This window comes from Loxodonta africana, chromosome 15 (assembly GCF_030014295.1).
Source record: "Loxodonta africana isolate mLoxAfr1 chromosome 15, mLoxAfr1.hap2, whole genome shotgun sequence".
Taxonomy (NCBI): domain Eukaryota; kingdom Metazoa; phylum Chordata; class Mammalia; order Proboscidea; family Elephantidae; genus Loxodonta; species Loxodonta africana.
In genome coordinates, this window is record NC_087356.1 from 26,162,004 (window position 1) to 26,184,611 (window position 22,608).

General features: G+C 38.1%; 1 protein-coding gene across 6 annotated transcripts in view; it reads left to right on the forward strand.

The window, feature by feature from the left end:
- Positions 1-19,531, forward strand: part of ZNF638 (zinc finger protein 638) — a 91,023-nt gene extending 71,492 nt beyond the window's left edge. For 3 of the 6 annotated variants that reach the window (XM_023552755.2, XM_064268705.1, XM_064268703.1), the window contains 7 exons: positions 825-2,049; positions 2,654-2,719; positions 4,365-5,313; positions 6,091-6,210; positions 9,680-9,784; positions 10,648-10,766; positions 12,165-19,531. In XM_023552755.2, the coding sequence (XP_023408523.1) occupies positions 825-2,049; positions 2,654-2,719; positions 4,365-5,313; positions 6,091-6,210; positions 9,680-9,784; positions 10,648-10,766; positions 12,165-12,230 (2,650 nt within the window). In that variant the 3' untranslated portion in view covers positions 12,231-19,531. Of the gene's footprint in view, positions 1-824; positions 2,050-2,653; positions 2,720-4,364; positions 5,314-6,090; positions 6,211-9,679; positions 9,785-10,647; positions 10,767-11,908; positions 12,133-12,164 lie in introns of those variants that run through there. The other 3 variants (XM_010593642.2, XM_064268704.1, XM_010593644.3) reach the window with 3 other exon arrangements.
- The last annotated feature ends 3,077 nt before the right edge of the window (positions 19,532-22,608 follow it).

The window sequence follows — 22,608 nt, forward strand, 5'->3', positions numbered from 1 at the left end:
CATGTCTTCTGAATAATTTTACTTAAATGTTTAAGTTATGTATTGGAATTTTAAATGATTCCCTGTAACTGGAAGAATTTCTTTTAACATATACCTTCTCATAATGTAGCCAGAGACACTTAGATTTTATTGAAGGGCTATATGCTCATGCTGAGTTTCTCCTTTAGCTTTAAATCTCCAACAGAGTATGTAAAGGATACTTTCAAAGAAAGCTTTAAGTATTATCATTAATACGATTTGGAAAATTAGAAACAAATCTATTTGAGATCCAAAAACAAGAGGCATTGTGACTTAGAATGTAGCCTTTTCCCTCTACCAGTTTTTTTTATATTCCTTTCAGTTGGGGTTCACTTATAAAATTTAAAATTTCAATGCATGGATGATTAGTTTCATTGTAGAATTATACACATATTTTATTATTTCAGTTTCCACTCTTGCAAACATGGGACCTAACAGTTTGAGGTGCCACAGATTCACAGTCCTCCTTCTGATGTCAGGAGCGAACTAGATCCAGGAGGAAAAAAACTGGTCTTAAGGCATATGATCATATCGATAACAATACTTTTGCCATTATTTCCTTTGAACTAAAAAGAAACCTGCAGTGCAGGGTAGAATCTCTTTTAAAATTTTATATTGTTCTCACATACTTATGTGAAAACACCTTAACCATTTTTTTGCTGATTGGCTGGATTTCCTAATGCTTGCTAATGCATCAGGAAGTCTTAACAATTGGCATCAACAGAGTTATTTATAATGGTTGAATTCTCATCATAGTTTGATTTTTGTTTGTGTTTTTTTTTTTGTTTGTTTTTAAATACTTTTAGCCCCGACTTGAAAAACAGTCCAGTTGATGAGAGTGAGGTGCAAACAGCAGCTGATAGTCCCTCTGTTAAACCTAGTGAGGTTGAAGAAGAAACTACTCCCAGCATTCATACAGAACCTTCTGTACAGCAGGAAGAGCCTTGTGAGGAACAACTTGAAAAGCCACTATGTGAATCTGACCTCGCTATTGAAACATTGGAAGTTGAGACTCAAGGAGAGGAAATCAAGGTGGAAATTCCTTTGGTAATACCTACTCAAGGCAGCATTGAATTATTCTCTGAAAATGTAGAGGAGTCTGCTTTAAATCAGCAGGTGTATACCACTGACTTTGAAAAGGAAGAGGCAGAAATTGTTAACCCCGAAACAGAATTATCAGTTCCTGACAGTACATTTATAGAAGAAAGGAACATTAAAGGAATTCTAGAAGAATCTCCATCTGAAGCAGAAGACTTCTTTTCTGGAATTACACAGTCTGTGGTAGAAGACGTAGCTGAAATGGATAAACATGAAACTGTTTCAGAAACCGTACTGCCTGCCTGTGTTGTGGCCTTAGTACCAGGAATTTCCATTGGGGATGAGAATGCGATGAGCAAAAAGGGTATGTCTGAAAAAAGTAACATCGATGAAAAGGAGGAGAATGAATTTAATACTAAGGAAACTACAGTGGATCTGCAAATAGGAGCAGAGAAGGCTGAAAAGAATAAAGCTGGGATGGTGGCAGAGAAGTTGGAAAAGATTGTGGCAATAATGAAAGAAAAGCCTGCAGAAAACACTGTGACCAAGTCATACCCAAATAAAGGAGTGGGTCAAGCGAGTAAGCCTGATGAAACTGGTAAAACTAGTATCCCGACTACGTCAAATGTATCTAGCAGTAAATCAACCTTCAAGGCTGCTATAGTCTCTTCTCCAAAGGCAAAAACTACAGCTTCAAAAACTGAAAATCAGAAAAGTTTTCTAAAATCTGTGCTCAGAGATCAAATAAATGCTGAAAAGAAACTTTCAGCCAAGGAATTGGGTCTCCTTAAACCTACAAATGCCGGGTCAGGCTTGGGAGAAAGCAGCAGTAAATCCAAACTCACTCAGAGTGGTGTTACCAGAGGTGGAAGTGGAAGAATATCAGCCCCACAAGGCAAGGATTCTAAATTGGATTACAGGGATATAACAAAACAGTCTCAGGAAACAGAGACTAGACCTTCCATCATGAAACGGGATGACAGCAACACTAAGGTGAGGAGGGTAGGAAGACTGGCTCAGTGTATCTTTGAAGTGATTAGCTCTGCTGCTCTAACTATGGAGTAGGAGATGTAATCTTGTTTCATACTTCATCTCCTCACTCCACCCAAAGCTCCTATTCCCTTTTTTAAATGATGCCATTGATTTAAGCCAGTAGACATTTAGAGTATCAAACTCAGGTTCATAATTTATTAACAGGTTTCAAAAGCATTGTTCTGAAAAAATTTGGTCAGAAGTCTAACTTTGTGGTTAAAATGGCTGCAGTGAATCTCGTAAGGTGATTTAGTACTCTACTTCTGAATGGGAAACAGTTTTCTTATTTAAACTGAATCTTCCTTTATCAGGTCACTTACTGATTACCCAACTCAGGCATTGTGTCTATAGGGAAAAAAAGATGAGTAAAACTGAATTTAACTACAGCTTTTAGAGACTATGCCTGTACTATTTGATGATTGGTGACTTAGTTCTGTATACTTGTTAAATGCTGTATTTGCTTAATTGAATGTGATTGGATAATGTTTTTTTTTTTTTTGCCCCCAAGAAGAACATTAGTAACCTGGCAATAATTTTTTTCTGTATTTTTTATTTAATATTTCAGACTTTGGTTGGGCAAAACACTAAGAATCCTAAAAGCACCACTGGTAGAAGTTCCAAGTCTAAAGAGGTAAGAAATGATTCACTGACCCTTTTCCACCCCTCCAGAGCAGAATTCACCTGTCTTATAATTTATGTGGAGCCCTGGTGGCAAAGTGGGTAAGAGCTCAGGCTACTAACCAAAACGCCGGCAGTTCGAATCCACCAGGCACTCTTTGGAAACTCTATGGGGCAGTTCTGCTCTGTCTTATAGGGCTGTTAGGTGTCAGAATCGACTCAACAGCACACAACAACATAACTTAATCTTCTTTATAAGAATTAGTTAATTCGTATGCTTAAAGAGCAAGAGATATAGAGCTAGGGACAGGAATGAGATGTTCTATTTTTGACCATATCATTAATTTACTTTTAGCATTGAGATAGGGTTAAATAATAAGTTTGTGTTCTTGGTGGAAACTTTGCAAACAGTTAAGCAGGAACAGAAGATGAATTAAAGTAGGAAAATACCACCAATCTCATATTAATAGGGAATAGGTTATAAACATGAAATGAAGTCATATATAAGGGAGAGAAGCATTTGACTATAGTGAGTTCACTCAGTGGAACTGCTAAACAGGTGATCCTTTTTGGTCTGGCTCTAATTTAACCCAACTGGATGGGCTCTAGAGCCCATCTAGGAGCCCTGGTGGCTCAGTGGTTAAGAGCTACAGCTGCTGACCAAAAGGTGGGCAGTGCAAATCCATCAAGCGCTCCTTGGAAACCCTATGGGGCAGTTCTACTCTGTCCTATATGGTTGGGATAACTCAGAATGGACTCAAGGCAGAGGGCTTGGTTTTGGTTTTAGGTGGGCTCTAAGACATACTTTTCTGAATTCTACCACCAGACAAACTTCTTAAATTTTATATGTGATTGATATTTTAGGTTTCAACCATTTATAGAATTTTTTTTCCATTATTTCACTTTCTTTTCCTCCTGGTATGGGATAGATTTGGATCTGTTTTCTTGGTGCAAAGAGTAATGTTAGTAGCTTCAGAAACAGAAGAAAAGGTTGTGGTTTGTTCCATTGGCTTAATAAGTTGATAGTGCAATTGCTTACAGACTTCCCCAAAAAGCTGTTGGGTATGTATTCTACTGTCATTGTTATATGTACTACTAATTGCATACTAAATGTGCGGGAGGCCTGCTGAGAATTTCTTTTCATTACTGTTAGCACCATTTTTCAAATTTATAGATACTATCTTTTTAAGTATAGTTACATTAAGTTATAGTAACTGCTTTCTCAAAATGTAAACTTTATTTCTTAGCATCTTATGTCATAAAATGTCTTTGGATGGATGGGTGGATTGATATGAATTGGTCATTGAAACAATCTAATTGGCTGTTCACATTATATTAATAGTTTAATAAATGCTTTAAATGTATTTCGTGCATCCTATTTCAAAACTTATACATCATTTAGGAAATAATAATAACCTTTTCTTTATTTTATAGAAATTAAGTAAAGGTAGAATTAGGTCGATGTTGTTAAGATTTTTACCTTTGGAATTGTTTATGAATTAAACTAATTCATTTGTGGGTTCTTTTTTTTTAGTACTAATTTTAACCTTTGGAACCTTGTTTGCACTGAAATTCTAACAAATGATATATTGGGACTATTTGGAACCTAGCCAGTGGTCAGTCGTTATTCTCAACACTGATTTTTAACTTCCCAACAGGAACCATTATTTCCATTTAATTTGGATGAATTTGTTACTGTGGATGAGGTTATAGAAGAAGTGAATCCTTCTCAAGCCAAGCAGAATCCACCAAAGGGGAAAAGGAAAGAAGCTCTCAAAAATACCCCTTCCTCTGAACTTAACTTAAAGAAGAAGGGGAAAAGTTCTGCCCCTCATGTTGTTGAGGGTGAATTATCTTTCGTAACATTGGATGAGATTGGGGAAGAGGAAGACGCAGCTGCACACCTAGCACAAGCTCTAGTCACTGTGGATGAAGTCATTGATGAAGAAGAACTAAATATGGAGGAAATGGTAAAAAATTCAAATTCACTTCTTACATTAGATGAGTTAATTGATCAAGATGATTGCATTTCCCATAGCGAACCTAAAGATGTGACTGTCCTGTCAGTGGCTGAAGAACAAGACCTTCTCAAACAAGAACGCTTGGTAACTGTGGATGAAATTGGAGAAGTAGAGGAATTACCTTTAAATGAATCAACAGACATAACTTTTGCCACTTTAAATACTAAAGGAGATGAGGGAAATACTGTAACGGATTCCATTGGGTTCATTTCTTCTCAAATGCCCGAAGACCCTTCTACTTTAGTTACTGTAGATGAAATACAAGATGAAAACAGTGATCTTCATTTAGTGACCTTGGATGAAGTAACTGAAGAAGATGAAGACTCTCTGGCAGATTTTAACAACCTTAAAGAAGAGCTTAACTTTGTTACTGTTGATGAAGTTGGAGAGGAAGAAGATGGAGAAAATGATTTAAAAGTTGAGTTAACACAAAGCAAAAATGATCATCCCACAGGTAAAAGGGGGGAGAGAAAAAAGAGAGCCATGGACACAAAGAAGACAAAACTTGCCTTGTCCCAAGTGAGTCAAGTAAATGAGAATGTTAAGGAAGAAGATTTGAAAGCCATGATTGAAAGACATTTAGCTGGTAGGTACTTGGCAATGATAATTTTCCTGTTTTATGAGGGAAATATAGTTAAAGCTAATTTTAAAATACAGGTTGGCATTACTAATAATTTCACCCAGTATTGTTATAAGAAGGCAACAAATAAACATTTATAGCTAGTGATATGTTTTCCAAAAAAATGTGTTAAAGTTTCACAGATTTCTCTTAAAGAACAGAGCTTACCCTCAAGTTATTGCACATCAAGAAAAGACAACAAAAACAGAAAGCAAGCTAGAGTACCCAGATTAGAACTGAAGTGAAATGGTATCTGGGAAAAACACAGCTTTGGATAAGCAGAAGGATGTTTGCCCCAGAACTGCTTCCCAGTTTTTGTTTTGACATAGAATTTAGAGAAATTCATAAAGGTACTATTTTACTTTTAAGTAATATTTTGGTGGTACAGAATAATAGGTCAGCTTACTTTGAAGACTTGAGGGAGATCAAAATCATTTCCATGTAAGAAAATCTTGAAAGATTTGTCTGCACTAAGAATAAAACAGTAGAAAGATCCTACAGGTTTATGGAGCAAATCGGAAAATTACGTATAAGCTGTCTGGAACAAGATACATGGAAAAAAGAAAAGGAGAATGTTTAGACTGATGCTGAATATTTTTTAATAGACTTCTCCTATTTTATATCAGGAATAGATTTCCTTTCCAGATTGGGTTATTGTTTTGTTTGCAAGTGTAAGATGTTGAAGTTACTTGTTATTCAGGGTTAAAAAGCAATTTAAATACTGTTACTATAGCAATAAATTAGACTTTCTCTTTAAAGCTAAAACGCCAACCAAGAGAGTTAGAATTGGGAAAACACCACCATCAGAAAAAGCTGTTGAAACAGAACCAGCAAAAGGTGAAGAGGTCTTCAGAATTAGTGAAGGTAAAGCAGGATTAATGGAAGCGGGGGGAGGAGAGTAACACAGCATGAGGTAGCAGTTAAAGTTCCAAAGATCTACAACCTAAGAAGAAAAGTAGAAAATAAATGAAATAGAGGAGGGAGAAAAAGGCAACCTTATAATTATTAGATCTGGGTAAAGACTTTTATCTTTGTAATTTAGAGAGATAATGGAAGTAACATAATGTGAAAAATTTGTGGAAATGATCCACAAAAAGTTATTGCAACCATGTTGCAGCTTTAGGTAGAGATCATTTATCAACTATTATGTGTGGACCAGGAGCCCTAGTGGCACAGTGGTTAAAGTGCTCTCCTGCTATAACTGAAAGGTTGGCAGTTCGAGCCTACCAGCTGCTCCTGTGAGAAGGATGCGGCAGCCTGCTGTAAAGATTTACAGCCTTGGAAACCCTATGGAGCAGTTCTGCTCTGTCCTACAAGGTCATTCTGTTTTTTTAAATACATCAACCAGATCCCTTGCCTTGTGGATGCTGCAAAACAGCCAGCCAATGAATGAAATAAGATATCTTACTGACATTAATGCAGTTTATCTAGAAACGAATAGGGAACAGTATCTAGTAAGGGAAAACATTCTAGCCCCTCAACAAATATTTGTCATTGTTTCTGTCATACTCAGAGCCGAATACTAAAAAGTGTAAAAAGCACACAGTTCCAGATCTTAGGGAGTTTACTGACTTGGAGAGGTAAAGCAAAAAAAAAAAAAAAAAAAAATCAACTGTTAGTATGAATTAAACAGCGCTATAAGGGGATTCCTTTTACTGGTCTCTTTGCAGCATCCTTCTTTCCCTCTTGGTCTTCTGTCTTATTTTCTCTAAAGAAAAACTGCCAACCAGGATTCAGTCTCAGAGGTTTATTGAATCTGATCTCAGCTGGGTCCTCCACAAGTGTTGCACGACAATCTGTTATAGACCTTTTTTCTTTCCCATTTCCTAACATGGTGTAGTAATATGAGCTTTTGCCCCTTTATGCATCACCTAGCCCATCCTAACTGGCTGACCTGGCTTTCATTTCAACTTAGCAGGGCATATACAGAATCTTTCCTGTCTGCCAACTTGTGTTTTATCCACATTGGCTCCTTTCACATGAAATATGGTCAAGTCTTTCCAATTAAGGAAAAAGTATCCTTACCACTTGGATCCCTGTAGCTCCCATCTTTTCTCCTCTTTATATTTACTTCTTTTGGTTTCTTTAGTTTCATTCTCTACTACTTTCCTGAAACTGATCTTGAAAAAGAACCCCCATTGGATTCCTGTCATAATTGGAGGTTTTTTGGTTTATTTCTTCCCCTTTAATTTTATTTGACTTTCTTGCATCGTTTGTTTTTGTCAATCATACCTTCTCTTTTGAAGCTTTCTTCCTTAGCCAAGTGGGTACTATTCTTCTCCATAACCACTCCTTGATACCAAGCCAGAGTTGGTGGTTTAGTAAATTAACCTAATAGCTCCTAGCATGATTTCATGAGACTTTCTGGGATTTTTGTGTTATTGGGCAAGTTTAACTACCAGCTGGCCTGGAGCTACCTTAACTGAGTAATACAGAAGGATGATTTTTATTTACTGCCTAGGTAGCAATTTGTTTTCATTAATGGGTGATGTGTTTCACAAAAGGAGCCTGCTCAAAAGTCACTTTTCCACACTATTTTTTTTTTATAATAATCTTTATTGAGCTTCAAGTGAACGTTTACAAATCAAGTCAGTCTGTCACATATAAGCTTATATACACCTTACTCCTTACTCCCACTTACTCTCCCCCTAATGAGTCAGCCCTTCCAGTCTCTCCTTTCGTGGCAATTTTGCTGGTTTCTAACCCTCTCTACCCTCCTGTCTCCCCTCCAGACAGGAGATGCCAACACAGTCCCAAGAGTCCACCTGATACAAATAGCTCACTCTTCATCAGCATCTCTCTCCTACCCATTGTCCAGTCCCTTTCATGTCTGATGAGTTGTCTTTGGGAATGGTTCCTGTCCTGGGCCAACAGAAGGTCTGGGGACCATGACTGCCGGGATTCCTCTAGTCTCAGTCAGACCATTAAGTCTGGTCTTTTTAAGAGAATTTGGGGTCTGTATCCCACTGATCTCCTGCTCCCTCAGGGGTTCTCTGTTGTGCTCCCTGTCAGGGCAGTCATCGGTTGTGGCCAGGCAGCATATAGTTCTTCTGGTCTCAGAATGATGTAAGTCTCTGGTTCATGTGGCCCTTTCTGTCTCTTGGGCTCATAGTTATCGTGTGACCTTGGTGTTCTTCATTCTCCTTTGATCCAGGTCCACACTATTTTGAACTTAATTTGTTTTAATTTACTTAAAAGATAAGTGCGCCTTTGGAGTTGCAGAGCAGATGTGTTTGAGGAAGATTACTTTTGGTGAGGAATAAACTCCTGTAGCAAGAGACTGGATGCAAGGAGACTGGGCCGTTTTAACCGTCAAGTCAGGAAAAGGAAAGCAGGCTTTTTTATAGAGTGTTCAGGACTTGGTGACCAGTGGGATGTGAGGAATAAAAGAGGAGTAGACGATGATTTCAGAGTCCTGGCTATCCCCTCAGAATTGGTAAAGAGTAGTTTAAATAATGGAGGGAGCACTGAACTTGAAATCACAACTCCTGGGTTCTAGTTTTGTCACTTACTGGCTATATGTCCTTGGGCAAATGTGTTCATTACCTCTCTTGATTTTGCTTTCCCCATCTGTGAAGAAATAGGAATGATAATGATTTGATCTGCCTGTCTCACATGGGATAAAAGCTAAATGAACGATGTATATGTGAAAGGGATTGTGAAATACTGTGCAACAGTAAAGGAGTCCCTGGGTGGTACAAACAGTTAAGCACTCAACTACTATCTGAAAAGGTTGGTGGATTGAAAAAAGGTTACAGCCTTGAAAACCCTATGGAGCAGTGCTACTCTGTACACTTGGGGTCACTATGAGTCAGAATTGACTCAATGGCAAGTAACAACAATGTGCACCAGTAAGGTTTTTCAGTTACTGAGGGTAACCAGAATTGCTTTTAGTTTCAGTCTTTCTAAGTTGAAAGGGCCTTAGTACAGAGCATCAGAATCGTTCTCTGTTCATATTCTTTGCCCATTAATTCCCACTCCTCCTACCCCAATACCTTGCATATACTAGAAATTACTAGTTAACTCTTACTAGTAATTATAAAAATTGACCTTCTTTGAGATAATATGTAAATAAAATATGCTGTTAGCTTTAGCCTTGTACCCCTAAATCCATTTAATGAAGCTGAGCAGATTTACCATCTGCTCCTTACATCAAAGAACCTTGGAGAATATTGTACAAAGAGTGGACAGATTGGTTTAAGCAAGGAGGGTTTTCTTAGAGAGATGAGTTTTAAGTTTGTCTTTGAAGGCGGGGAGGATTATAGCTTCCTAGTCTATAAATCTATTTTGAATGATGTTTTATCTTTTCTTTGAAAAAACTTAATGACTTCAGCTGATGAAGAATCTGGATTAAGTGACTCAGAACCAGAGCAAAAACGCAAGAAGATTGAGGAGGACTCTCCTTTAAGCAGATCAGTGGAATCTGATGTCCCTGCAGGTAAAGTATAGTGACTTTTTTTCTTAGCCCTATGAAATATAAATTCAGTACCATAGTAAGTGTTATTTAAATGAGTACTTGAGTATCCTTGCTTAGATGGTTTTTTATTTTGGAGTGAAAATTGGTCAGTTTTGCACAGTGGGATTTCTGGAGACAGCTTATTGGGCTGTTTTTTTTTTTTTACCTGACAAGACTGTTTTCATTGCTTCCATGAAGCCTGGAATATGTCTCCTCTTTTATTCTGCTGCTTTCTCTGCTGCTGAATAACTAAAATAGCTGTGGTGAAAAATTGGTAAAATGTTCTTCCTAGGCAGAAACTCCAGTTAAGCAGAACACGCTGAAAAGCTTAGCTAACAAACTGTGTTCATCACCTGCTAAGGAGAGCCGGGGAGGGGACCTTATTTGCTTAGCCAGCATATGCCTTAAACAGGCAGTCGCTCATCATTCTGTCTCTTCACCCTGCTTTGTTGTAACGGGATATTCCTAAGAAGTTTATTTCAGAGACTCAGTATCCGATTCTTCCTCAGTGACCTGGTATTCTGAAGGACTGCTGAGCAATTCTTTGTTCTCTAAAGATTCTCCATGGGCACCTGTTTCCCTTGCAGCATACCAGTGCAGTGGCATTTGGGAATTCCCTGGAGGTTCTGGGATACTACAGAATTTGCTTTAAAAAATAAAATGAAGACATATGTTTTGTGATTAAAAGTTTAGTTGCTCTTGATCCCTAGATATATAGCGGTATATACTATGCTTAAGTATGTACCATGCTTAGTATGTTTGTTACGTTAAGTAAATTGATCAGCACAGCTATAGATAAATTATTAATTTTCCTTCTTTCTCTTCCCTCTTTTTTTGTCCTCTAGATTTGGACTTTCTTGTACCCAAGGCTGGATTCTTCTGTCCAATTTGTTCCCTCTTCTACTCAGGTGAAAAAGCAATGATAAATCACTGCAAGAGTACACGTCATAAGCAAAATACAGAGGTAAATAGTTTTTTAGTCTTTACTCTGCCGCATAAAATCCGCAGGTGCTGTTATTGTCTTAAAGGGAATTACTTAAATGTCTACCCAAAATGTACATTCTTTGCCTTTGGGAGAACTTTTGAATGTTTACACAAGTTTGTTCTTAAGTCCAAAATTTTATTTTTCTTCCTCACTGTGTTTTATTCTGCTGCTCTAGTCACGTACACAATTAGCATAGTAAAGCTTCTGAAATATCTTGACAGAAAGAATTCTGCTTAACTTTGTTTAACCCATTTCCTAAATTGACTGGCTACACTTTTTTCAGTTGCACCTTTCTTTGGGAAATGCTACTCTAGAGAATCTTCGTTAGCCTCAGTGAAGCAATGGTTCTGATTGCTCCCAGATGTTTGAGAGTTGTTTTGCATACCCTCCCTATTGAATTTGTGGCACAGGCACACATCTAACATTTATTGAGCAAGAATGTGTTGTGAGCTTATTAAATCTACTGTCAACTTTATGAGATAGATGCTATCATACCAATTTTAAAGATGAGGAAACAGGCCTAAAGAGATAAGTAACTAAACCCATCACACATGTAGGTAGTGACAGAACTAGAATTTGAACCAGCTCTGTTTTATTCTAGGCCGAAGTCTTTAAACATGGGCTATGCTACCTGTGCTCTCAACTTAGTTTATCATGTCATCTCTCCATGTAAAATCTTCCAGTGGCGTCACATTGCACTTAGAATACTTATCATGGGTCTGTTAAGCCCTCCACAGTCTGATTCCTGTTCTCTGACTTCATTGTTCTTCACCGTTTTTGTTCGCTACGTTCTGGCTCTTCTGGCTCTCTCGGTTCTGTTTTTCATACATGAAAGACCCCTTGCTGCCTCTGTACATTTATATTGCTGCTCCTTTGCCTCCTCCCAGTCCCACATGCGTGGCTGGTTCTCCCTTATCTTTTGATCTCAACTCAGGTATCAGCTCCCAGAAAAGCCTTTACCTCAGAAAGACCTACCTAAAATAGAACACACTCCCACCTACCTCCCCCCACAAAAGGGTCAACCTCATTCAGTTACCTTGTTGTATATCTTTTATAGTGCTTTCCACCATCCAGATTTACCTCGTTCACTTATTCCTTTATTTTTTCTCTTTCCCCACTAGAATGTAAACTCCATGAGGTAAAGGACCTTACCTATCTTGTTGACCACTGAACCCCCAGACCAAGCATAATGCTGGTGTATCATAAATATGAGATGACTGATGAGTGAAAGGAAACAATGTTAATATAAGGCACAGTGTTTTCTTATTGTGTAGAATCAGGCTCTTGTAAATTGTAACTACAATGTAATACATTAAATATGTTTGCACACGAAATAACCTCTAATAAGTATTTTGTATTGCAAATTGCTTTTAACAGAAGTTCATGGCCAAGCAAAGAAAGGAAAAGGAGCAGAATGAGGCTGAAGAAAGAAGCTCTAGGTGATTGGGGGGAAAAGAAAAAATTTCATTAGAAATTCATTTAGGGTCCAGTTGATTTGTGTATTTTGTTATCACTTAATTTGTAACTTTTGTTTCAGAAGCAAATATTCATGTTGTACAAATTTCTGATTGCCCTTGATGTAGAGAGACTGATGGGGAAAGTATGATGGGTTTGATTTTTATATCAAATCATCAGGCATGGATAAATATCTTTTAGAGTGTTAAAATAAATGTTCCTACTGTATATTTAAAATACCGTCTTGTGTTTGTGGCTGATTTATTAAAGACTTGCTTGCCTGTGATTGTAGACAAGGTTCTTTTCTACAACCCCTGTGGCCTGGGCATGTTTGGAATTCTTCATGTGTTTTTGGAATTCATAGCATGACAGTGTTTCACTGAGTTTCCACCATCCATATACAGGCCAAAGGTTTCTTAAACTTACCAGTTTTCTGGGTAAAATTAGATTATATCATGTTTGGCCCAGGTAGGTTTGAGTAAAACTTTGCTTGTTTTTTTAATGTGCTGGGAAGATTTTTTTTTCTTGCTTTCGATAACACCTGCTGTTTCTGCCAGGACCCACTTAAGTAGCACCTAGTAAGTCGAATCGACGGCACTGATTTTTTAGTAAGTCAGTTAGCATTAACTTGAAACTGCAAAGCAGCCTTTACTTCCCATGGACCCCAGAGTTTTATTTTTAAGCTATTTGAATTATTGAATATATTTGTAAGAAGTTGTAAAGGTACAAAAAAATGATTCAGTGAATTGTTAGGAGGTACTAGACACAGCCCTGTACTGTGAATTTTTAGTTTAGGTCATGCTTCAAGCTTTGCTTTTTTTTTTTTTTTTTTTTTTAATGTCTGATTCCTAAGTTTTTTCCAGATTAGAACACATTAATGAATAAGAGAAAGAGGGTGAATACAGAGAAATTAAAAAGAACCCCTTTTTTAGGTCTCCTACTCACTGTCACAGCACAGGGGTTTCCTTGCTGTTGGGATGAAGTGGAGTGAAGAGCAGAAGGCGGCAGCAACTTTTTCTTGGTTTCCAAGCAAACTGCACACGCATTTTAGACTTAGCCATAATAGCCTGAGCAAAACTGCAAAATACTACCTGCCAAAGTCTAGGAAAGTGGGGGTTAGGGAAAGGGTGGGTGGCTTGTGAGCACCAAGATTCTGCTGTAATTAAAACCATGTGGGTGAATGAGGTAATAAGAGGAATAACCAAAAAAAAAATCCGAACCCATTGCCATCAAGTCGATTCTGACTCGTAGTGACCTTATAGGACAGAGTAAAACTGCCCCATAGGGTTTCCAAGGAGCAACTGGTGGATTTGAACTGCTGACCTTTTGGTTAGCAGCCAGTCTCTTAACCACTGTGCCACCACAGCACCAGGGCTCCAGTAAGAGGGATAAGAGCCATAAAAAAGCTGAGGAATAAGGTGCCAGCAAGTTAAGGCAGAACAGTCAATCAGAGTAAATAAGAACCTTTTAAAGAATCTTTATTTCCTGGTCTGCTTCTAAAGCTTTTAAACCCAGAGAAATGATAACCTTTAATTTTTTACAAACCTTAGAATTTGTATCTTAAGAACTTAAATGTCAAACTCTTATTTCCTTCATATTAACTATCTGGGAAAAGGATATTTTCACTTTCTAAATTGCAGTTCTAAATTAGAATAAAAGGAACCTACTAAAGCATAAAAGTGGTAGTGGTATTTTTATGTTTCATCCTAGTGACAGATGTTGGTAGTTAATTACATATAGCAAGTAATGTTCGTCTCTGTTGATTTCTGCATTTAAGGCTGAGAATTTTTATCACTGGGCTCCAAATACAAAAGATTTTGTAAAAATAAGCGTATGCTTTTTGCATGTAATTTTAGAAGTGTTTTTCAGAAAACCTTGGAATTCTTCTTTATCCACTCCATACACATGGCTGTCAATTCATAGCAGCTTCTGCTTATTAGTTGATTGTGAGATATAATTTGGATTGTAGCGTACATTTAAGTCTCCACCATTCCATCATCTAGACACCAGAACAAAATGTGGCACTCAACATGACCTCTTCAGAAGTTTCACTGTGCCAGCCACTTTGAGAAAGATGTACTTCTGTCAGCATGGCACTCCAATAAAAGTTTTTACATTTGATTACTTTTGCTGACACACAGTGCTGTGGAAACTCTTCAGGACTATCATTTTGAATTATTTTATACAAAAATAAGAGTCAGGTTTTAATTTTGTTTATTGTTATTTGTGGAAAACTCAGACATATCTTTAAAAAATAGAATAGGATAATAAGTCTCAAGGCCAGTTTGTGTGTGTGTGTGTGTAGAGAGAAATGCACACACACATGTGTTTTCACTCCTGCACCTCAATGTATAGTATCAGAGTAAATCTCAGACATTATATGATTTTACCCATAAATGTTTTATTAGTATTTCTAAAAGATAAGAATTCCTTTTAACTTAGCCAATAGCATAAAAAATACTAATTTTAATCAAAATCCAGTTCCAATTAAGAATAAATTATTTATGACATAAACAATTTGGCACCACCACCAAGAATAACCAAAAAATGAGTATATGGGTACATAAGTAGTTGTATAGACATGTATGTGTACAGGGAGGTACAGGAGTGTACATGTGTGCATAGATAGAAGAATATATGTATGTATGGATAGGTATGTGTGTGCACATGTATATATTCATAGAGGTCACAGTTACAGATACTTCTCAGACATAACCAAGCACCTTGTGAGATTGATTTTCTGGGTTTTTGAAGGCTTCAGACTGTAGTCTCATGAAACAACTCAGTCAGTTGACATAATACAATTCACAAAGTTCATGTTCTGCATCCAAATGAGGTGAGTGGCGTCTGGGTCTTAAAAAAAACTTGTGAGCAGCCATCTAAGATACAACTAATGGTTTCTGCTCATAAGGAGCAAAAGAGAAAGAAGGAAATCAAATTCTCAGAGAAGAAACTAGGCTATAGGACTAATAGCCTACACGAGACACAGTTTCATCCAAACTAAGACTAGAAGAACCTAGTACCTGGCTACCACTACTGACTGTTCTGATCAGGGCCACACTAGGTGGACCCTAATAGAACAGGATAAAAACCACAGAACTCAAATTCTTAGGAAGTCCAGACTTACTGGACCAGTTGAGACTAGAGGACTCCCTGAGACTGTTGCCCTGAGATACTCTTTAAACCTTGAACTGAAACTATCCCCTGAGGTCACCTTTTAACCAAATAACAGATAGGCACACAAAATAAAGGATTTTACCCATGAGTACAGGGTTCATTTAAAAAAATCCACGTAAGACCAAAAGGTCAACAATTAAAGCAAAGATGAAGATAAGAGGCAGGGAAACCAGAGTACTGGAAATGGAACAACCAGGACACAGAGAAAATGTTGACACGTGAAAAATGTAACTAACATCACTGAACAATTTGTGTAGAAATTGTCAAATGGGAACCTAATTTGCTGTGTAAACTTTCACTGAAGAGACAATAAAATATTTTTTAAAAAATCCGGTTCAGATTTTCAACTGTCTCATAAATGATTTTTGCTTTGTTTTACATTGTTTGAATCAGGATCTAAATACTGTCCATGTTACAACTAACTGATAATGTTTTTTAAATTTATTTTTAATATATAGACTCTCCTTCCCTCTCCTTGCAGTTTATTGGAAGAAACCAGATCTTTTGTTCTGCAAAGCAGTGCTGCTCAAAACGTAGTCTTTGGACCCAGTGCCAGTTCTTGCACTGTTACCAGTTAGTACAGAAATAGAGAATGTTGAGAAACTTTACCATAATTTGACAGAGTAATTTTATGTCTGTGCTCTAAATCTAGAAAAATTTTTAAGTGGGTATTTTGAGCTTGTGTGTTTTGTGTTATTTCACTTAATAAAAATACACTTTATTGTGTTTTACAAAGGTATTACTCTGTAAATTAGAAAGAAATTGGCAATAAAAAAGAAACCGATCCATCACAGATAGCTTGAGAAGCACTGCTGTAAGGTTTCCCACACTATGAATTTTGTGTGTTATAGTTTTGTTTTTTTAATAATTTATTTTGTTGTTGAGAATATACACAGCAGAACATAATACCAATTCAACAATTCTGCATGTACAATCAGTGACATTGATTGCATCCTTGAAGTTGTGCAGCCATTCTCACTCTCCTTTTCCGAGTTGTTTCTCCCCCATTAACATAAACTCACTTCCCTCTGAGTTTTCTAGCTAATCCTTCCAGTCGCTGTTGGCAATTTGATCCCATATACCAAAAAAAAAAAAAAAAAACTTGCCGTTGAGTCACTTCTGACTCATGGTGACCCTATAGGACAGATTGGAACTGCCAACCTTTTGCTTAGCAGCCTAACTCTTAACTGCTGTGCCACCAGGGTTTCCTTGATGCCATATAGATAGATTTTAAAAGAACACAATGTTCAAGGCAGGCATTTTTTTACTAGTTTGACTAAATTGTTGGTCTCTTTTAAGATGACTTCAGGGGATATTTTTGGTTTAAGGTTTAAAGATTTATCTTGGCAATAGTTTCAGCGGTTCATCCAGTCTCCACGGCCCCAGAAAATCTAGAATCCATGAAAATTTGAAATTCTGCTCTTTCCCCCTTTTGATCAGGATTCTTTTATAGTCTTTGATCAAAATGTTCAGTAATGGTAGGCAGGCAGCATCCAGTTGTTCTGGTCTCATGGCAAAGGAGGCAGTTGTTCATGGAGGCAGTTAGCCACGCATCCCATATCCTCCTCCTATTCCTGATTCACTTCCTCTCTTGCCCTAGGCAGATAGAGACTAATTGTACTTTGGATGGTGGCTTGCAAACTTTTAAGAAAATCCCAAGCACTAGCAATGAACTAGGAGGTAGAACAGAAACACTAAACATGAAAGTACACTAAGTAACCAGGATGTCCCATGAAACCATGATCCTAAACCTCCGAACCAGGGAACCAAATCCCATGAGGTGTTTGGTTGTATGTAAGCAGCCTCAGCAGCTACTCTGTGTGTGTTGTAAATACATCACACAACTTTTATCAGTTCAGCTTTGTACAGTTGTTCAGCTTATAGCAATTACATTAATCGGCTGTGCAACCCTACCCTTGGTCAATGAGATTTTCCCGTCACCTGTAAACCGAAGGTCGGTACTTCATGAGCAGTCACCTCCGCTTTCCCCTTCCCTCCTGCCCCTGTGTGTGATAATTTTGATGTGTTTCGCTGTTCTCTGCATATCTTGTAAATGAGTAGTGGAACGTAGAGACTTGATCAGATTTGGGCTCTCTTTTCTTTTTGGCAAGACCATAAGTAGTGGCTTAGTTTTCCTGATCAGGAGGAAAACTGATTGATTTCTTGCCTTGAGATTTTAATAGCAGCTGATGCTTAAAGCCAAGTTCATTTTATTCATTAGGGATTTCAAAATGGTGATATTTTAATTCTGTAATTCCTTATTTGTGTGTCAGCTAGAACCCTTATAAAAAGAGAAACTTCCACTTTGCTGTTTGGTTCATCAGTGATACTGTTTTGTGTAAGACATGATTTAGGTATTTGATGTTTTTTTCTCATTTACATTTTTTTCCCCAAAATAAGTTGTTTTGTTGGCATCCTCTGATCAGATCAATTCAGGTATTGTTTTGTTTTTAAAATTGAACTCATGAATTTTTAACATATTTGATGTTTCAAAACTTGGCAGTACTTGCCTTATTGATGCTCAAATTGTCCCATCTTTGGCCCTTTTAATTTGACTCCAGAGTCCATTTAACATGACACTACTAGTTTTCATAGCTTCCTTGCTATCTACTAGGCCTAGATGTTCTTGGGTCATCTTGTATACTTCCTGCCCGAGACCCGAAATCAGCCATTTCAGTAAAAAAGATTGGATAGTTATGGGTGCTTATTGCCACTGTGTTAGTCATTGCTTTCCAGTGGACATAGAAGTCTATATTTTGGTGTTAAGAGAAAATGCATAGTGATTGTACTGATTCTTTCCATTCCATTTCAAAACTATCAGGGTCTGTATTTACTTCAGTCTTGATTTTAGTTCCCTTTTCTCCCATGCTGAAAATTCCAGTTCTAAAGGACACTGTGATGATAGAATTAAAGGATCACAAAATTGCTTAACTTGATCTCACATTACACACACTACAGTCAGAATAACAATACTAAGACCACAGCCAACAACATAATTATTGAAAACAGGATTTTTTTTTTTTTAGTTTTGCTTTTGTTTTGCCCTTAGGGTATATCCCACTAGGGATACAGTTTCAGCTTTCAGGGTTTTCAAGTCACTTGGGATAGTTCTTTTAGTAGAAGCCAATCGGTAATCATCCCCTTTGCCGTGGTGATTCCCCAGTTTGAGCCAGCGAGACCTGAAGGGAGGTTTTCCCAGGACCTCTAAGGAAGGAGGGGCCGCCTTCTATATAGAAACTCAGAAATTTTGTTTCTAAGGTAGGTAGCTCTGAGTGTTTCTGGTTGCCATCCTCCAACCACAGGTATCTCCAGGCTTTGAAAGAAACCTACGCTGATGCCAGTAAAGCAGAGAGAACAGTAAATACTTGGGCTTGGGATGACATCTTTGAGCTATTGGATCAATCAACATAGAAGCTACCCTACCTCTGTACCTTCAGTCCTGAAACCCAGTACATTTCCTTGTGTTTAAGTCAGTTTACCAGGGTTCTACCCTATCTCATATAGCTTTGAATGTTTAGCTAGGGAATTAGAGCCTACCCATTGTCATTGGAAAATTTTCAGAGGCTTTTCAGTTGAAGGTATCCCACATTTTAAAAAATCACATTTGCACAGTGTCTTTTACATGCCATCCATTTCTGAGCCGCTGTAAGAGAACAGTGTTGTAGCTCACCACCCTTGGTCTGATGTGACGTTGCAGCTTCTCTTGTTCGTTTGTGGCTGATGTCCGGTAGGCTTCTCTCTCCAGCACTTGCCCCTGGTTTCTCTGCGTGGTTTCAGCCAGTGGGGAGCTGGGGCAGGAGATTAAACAGAGGACAGTGAGGTCAGGGTATTGTTTTCTCCTGGGTTCTTCCCTCTGGGTCACCTCAGTCTGACTTTGACCTTCAACCAAAGATCACTATATCTTTCAGTGTGGCATTCTCTATAGGACACTGTCCTGCCGGGTTCCCGTAACTAGAGATTGTTGTTACTACTCAGGGGTGCTGCAGTAGCCCTGGTGTTCCTCTAGAGCCTGTCCACACCTTTGTAAATAGTCCTTTTATTAAACCTTCCTTGAATTATCCTACTGTCTAAAACACTATTGAAAGAGATTAAAAAAAAAAAAAAAAAAAGAACACTTAAATGCAAAGATATTCCATGTTCATGGATTGGAAGAGTTAATATTGTTAAGATGTCAATACTCCCCAAAGCAACCTATAGATTCAATGCAATCCTGATCAAAATTCCACCAGCCTTCTTTATAGAAATAGAAAAAAAAATAAAATTTAAAAAAATTTTTTCTATTTATAGAAATAGAAAAAAAAGAAAAACCATTCAAATGGCCACAAAACACATGAAAAGAGGCTCAACATCATTAGCCATCAGAGAGGCAAATCAAAACCACAATGAGATACCATTTCACTCCCACTAGGATGACTAAGATAAAACTGAAAATAATTGTTGGGGAGGGTGTGGGGAAATTGAAACCCTTACCCGTTGCTGGTGGGAATGCAAAGTGGTACAGCCATTGTGGAAAACCATGTGGTGGTCCCTCAAAAAGCTAAAAATAGAACTACCATATGACCCAGCAGTTACACTCCTGGGTATATACCCAAAAGACTTGAAAGCAGAGATTCAAAAAGAGACTTGAACATCAGTGTTCATTGCAGCACTATTCACAATAACCAAAAGGTGGAAACAACCTAAATGCCCATCAACAAATGAATGGATAAACAAAATGTGGTGCATACATACAATGGAATACTACCCAGCCAGTAGGAAAAACAAAGTCTTCATACATGCTATGATATGGAAGGAGCTGGAAGACATTACACTGAAGTAAGTCCATCACAAAAGGACAAATATTGTATGACTTCATTTATATAAAGACACAAGAAAATGCAAATGTATAGAGACCAAAGTGTATTAGTGTTAACCAGGAACAAGAGGGAGGAAGATGGGGGGGAGAGGAGGTGTTTAAATGGTGATGGAATTAGCACATTGATTAAGGGTCGGGTTGCACAGCTCATTATTGTAATTGCTGTCAATAAGCTATACACCTGTAAAAAGTCAAACTGGCAAAAGTTTTGGTGATGTATTTACAACAACAAAAAAGAGTAGCTGCTGTGGTTGTTTATGCACAACCAAAAGCCTCATGGGATTTGGTTCGTTGATTTGGAGGTTTAGGATCACGGTTTCATGGGATATCCCAGTTAATTGGCCTAATAATATGTTTAGTGTTTCAGTTCTATCTCCTAGTTTGTTGCTAGTTCCTGGGGTCTTCTTAAAAGGTTGCAAGCGCCATCCAAAGCACAACAATTAGTCTGTATTTTCTTGGAGCAACAGAGGAAGGAGAGCCAGGAATAGAAAGAGGATATGGGGTGTGTTGGTAATTGCCTCCATGAACAACTTCCTACTTTGCCATGAGACCAGAATTGAATGGTGCCCAGCTACCATTACTGAATATTTTGACTGAAGATTCTATAGAAGAGTCTGATCAAAAGGGGGAAAATACAGAATTTCAATTTTCATGGACTCTAGACTTCCTGGAGCCACAAAGATTGAGTGAACTCTCGAAACTATTGCCCTGAGATAATCTTTAAACCTTAAGCCGAAAATGTCTCCTGAAGTCTTAAAACCAATAGTCTAGATTAACTAGTAAAAAATGTCTGCCTCTAGCATTATGCTCTTTTAAGAACTCTCTGTATGGGATCAAACTGACAACAGCAACTTGAAACATAGGGACCTTAGAGGGTGGTGAATTTATGTTAATGAGGGAGGAGCAGCTCGGAAAAAGAACTTGAAGAATGCAATCATTGTCACTAAATGGTACATGTAGAAACTGTTGAATTGGTGTATGTTTTGCTGTGTATATTCTCAACAACAACAAAATTTAAAAAGAGGACAGCCAACATGACACTCAGTGGAGAAAGACTGAGATCTTTCCCCTTAAAATCAGAAACAAGACAAAATTGCTGCTCTCACCACTGCTCTTGATACTGTACTGGAAGTCTGAGCCGGAGGATTAAGGTAAGAAAAAGATGAAAGGTGCCCAAATTGGAAAGGAAGAGCAAAATTATCCCTATTTGCAGACAACATGATCCTTTAAATAGAAAATCCTAAAGAATCCATAAGAAAGCTTCTGGAACTAATAGGGGAGTTCAGCAAACTGTCAGGGTACAAGCTCAACATAAAAAAATCTTTCAGAAATATTGTGTATGACCGCTATTACAAGAACTTGAGAAATAGTTTAAACTGAGAAGAAAATACTCTTGTGGTTACGAGAGGGTGGAGGGAGGGAGGATAGGAGAGGGGTATCCACTAATTAGATAGTAGATAAGAACTACTCTAGGTGAAGGAAAAGACAATACAGGGGAGGTCAGCACAACGGGACTAAACCAAAAGCAAGTTGCCTGAATAAACTGAATGCTTTGAAGGCCAGTTTTTTATAGCAGGGGCAGGGGTTTGGGGACCATGGTTTCAGGGGACATCTAAGTCAATTGGCATGATTAAGAAAACATTCTGCATCCCACTTGGAAGAGTGGTGTCTGGGCTCTTAAACGCTAGCAAGCCACCATCTAAGATGCATCGATGAGTCTCAACCCACCTGGATCAAAGGAGAATGAAGAACAAGATGCAATGTAATTACGAGCCCAAGAGACAGAAAGGGCCACATGAACCAGACACTACATCATCCTGAGACCAGAAGAACTAGATGGTGCCCGCCTACAACCGATGATTGCCCTGACAGGGAACACAACAGAGAACCCCTGAGGGAGCAGGAGAGCAGTGGGATGCAGACCCCAAATTCTCATAAAAAGGCCAGACTTAGTGGCCTGACTGAGACTAGAAGGACCCTGGTGGTCATGGCCCCCAGGCCTTCTGTTGGCCCAGGACAGGAACCATTCCCAAAGCCAACTCTTCAGACATGGCTTGGTCTGGACAGTGGGTTGGAGAGGGATGCTGGTGAGGAGTGAGCTTCTTGGATCAGGTGGACACTTGAGACTATGTTGGTATCTCCTGCCTGGAGGGGAGATGAGAAGGTAGAGGGGGTTAGAAGCTGGCGAACTGGATACGAAAAGAGAGAGTGGAGGGAGAGAGCAGGCTGTCTCATTAGGGGAGAGCAATTGGGAGTATGTAGCAAGGTATATATAAGCTTTTGTGTGAGAGACTGACTTAATTTGTAAACTTTCACTTAAAGCACAATAAAAAT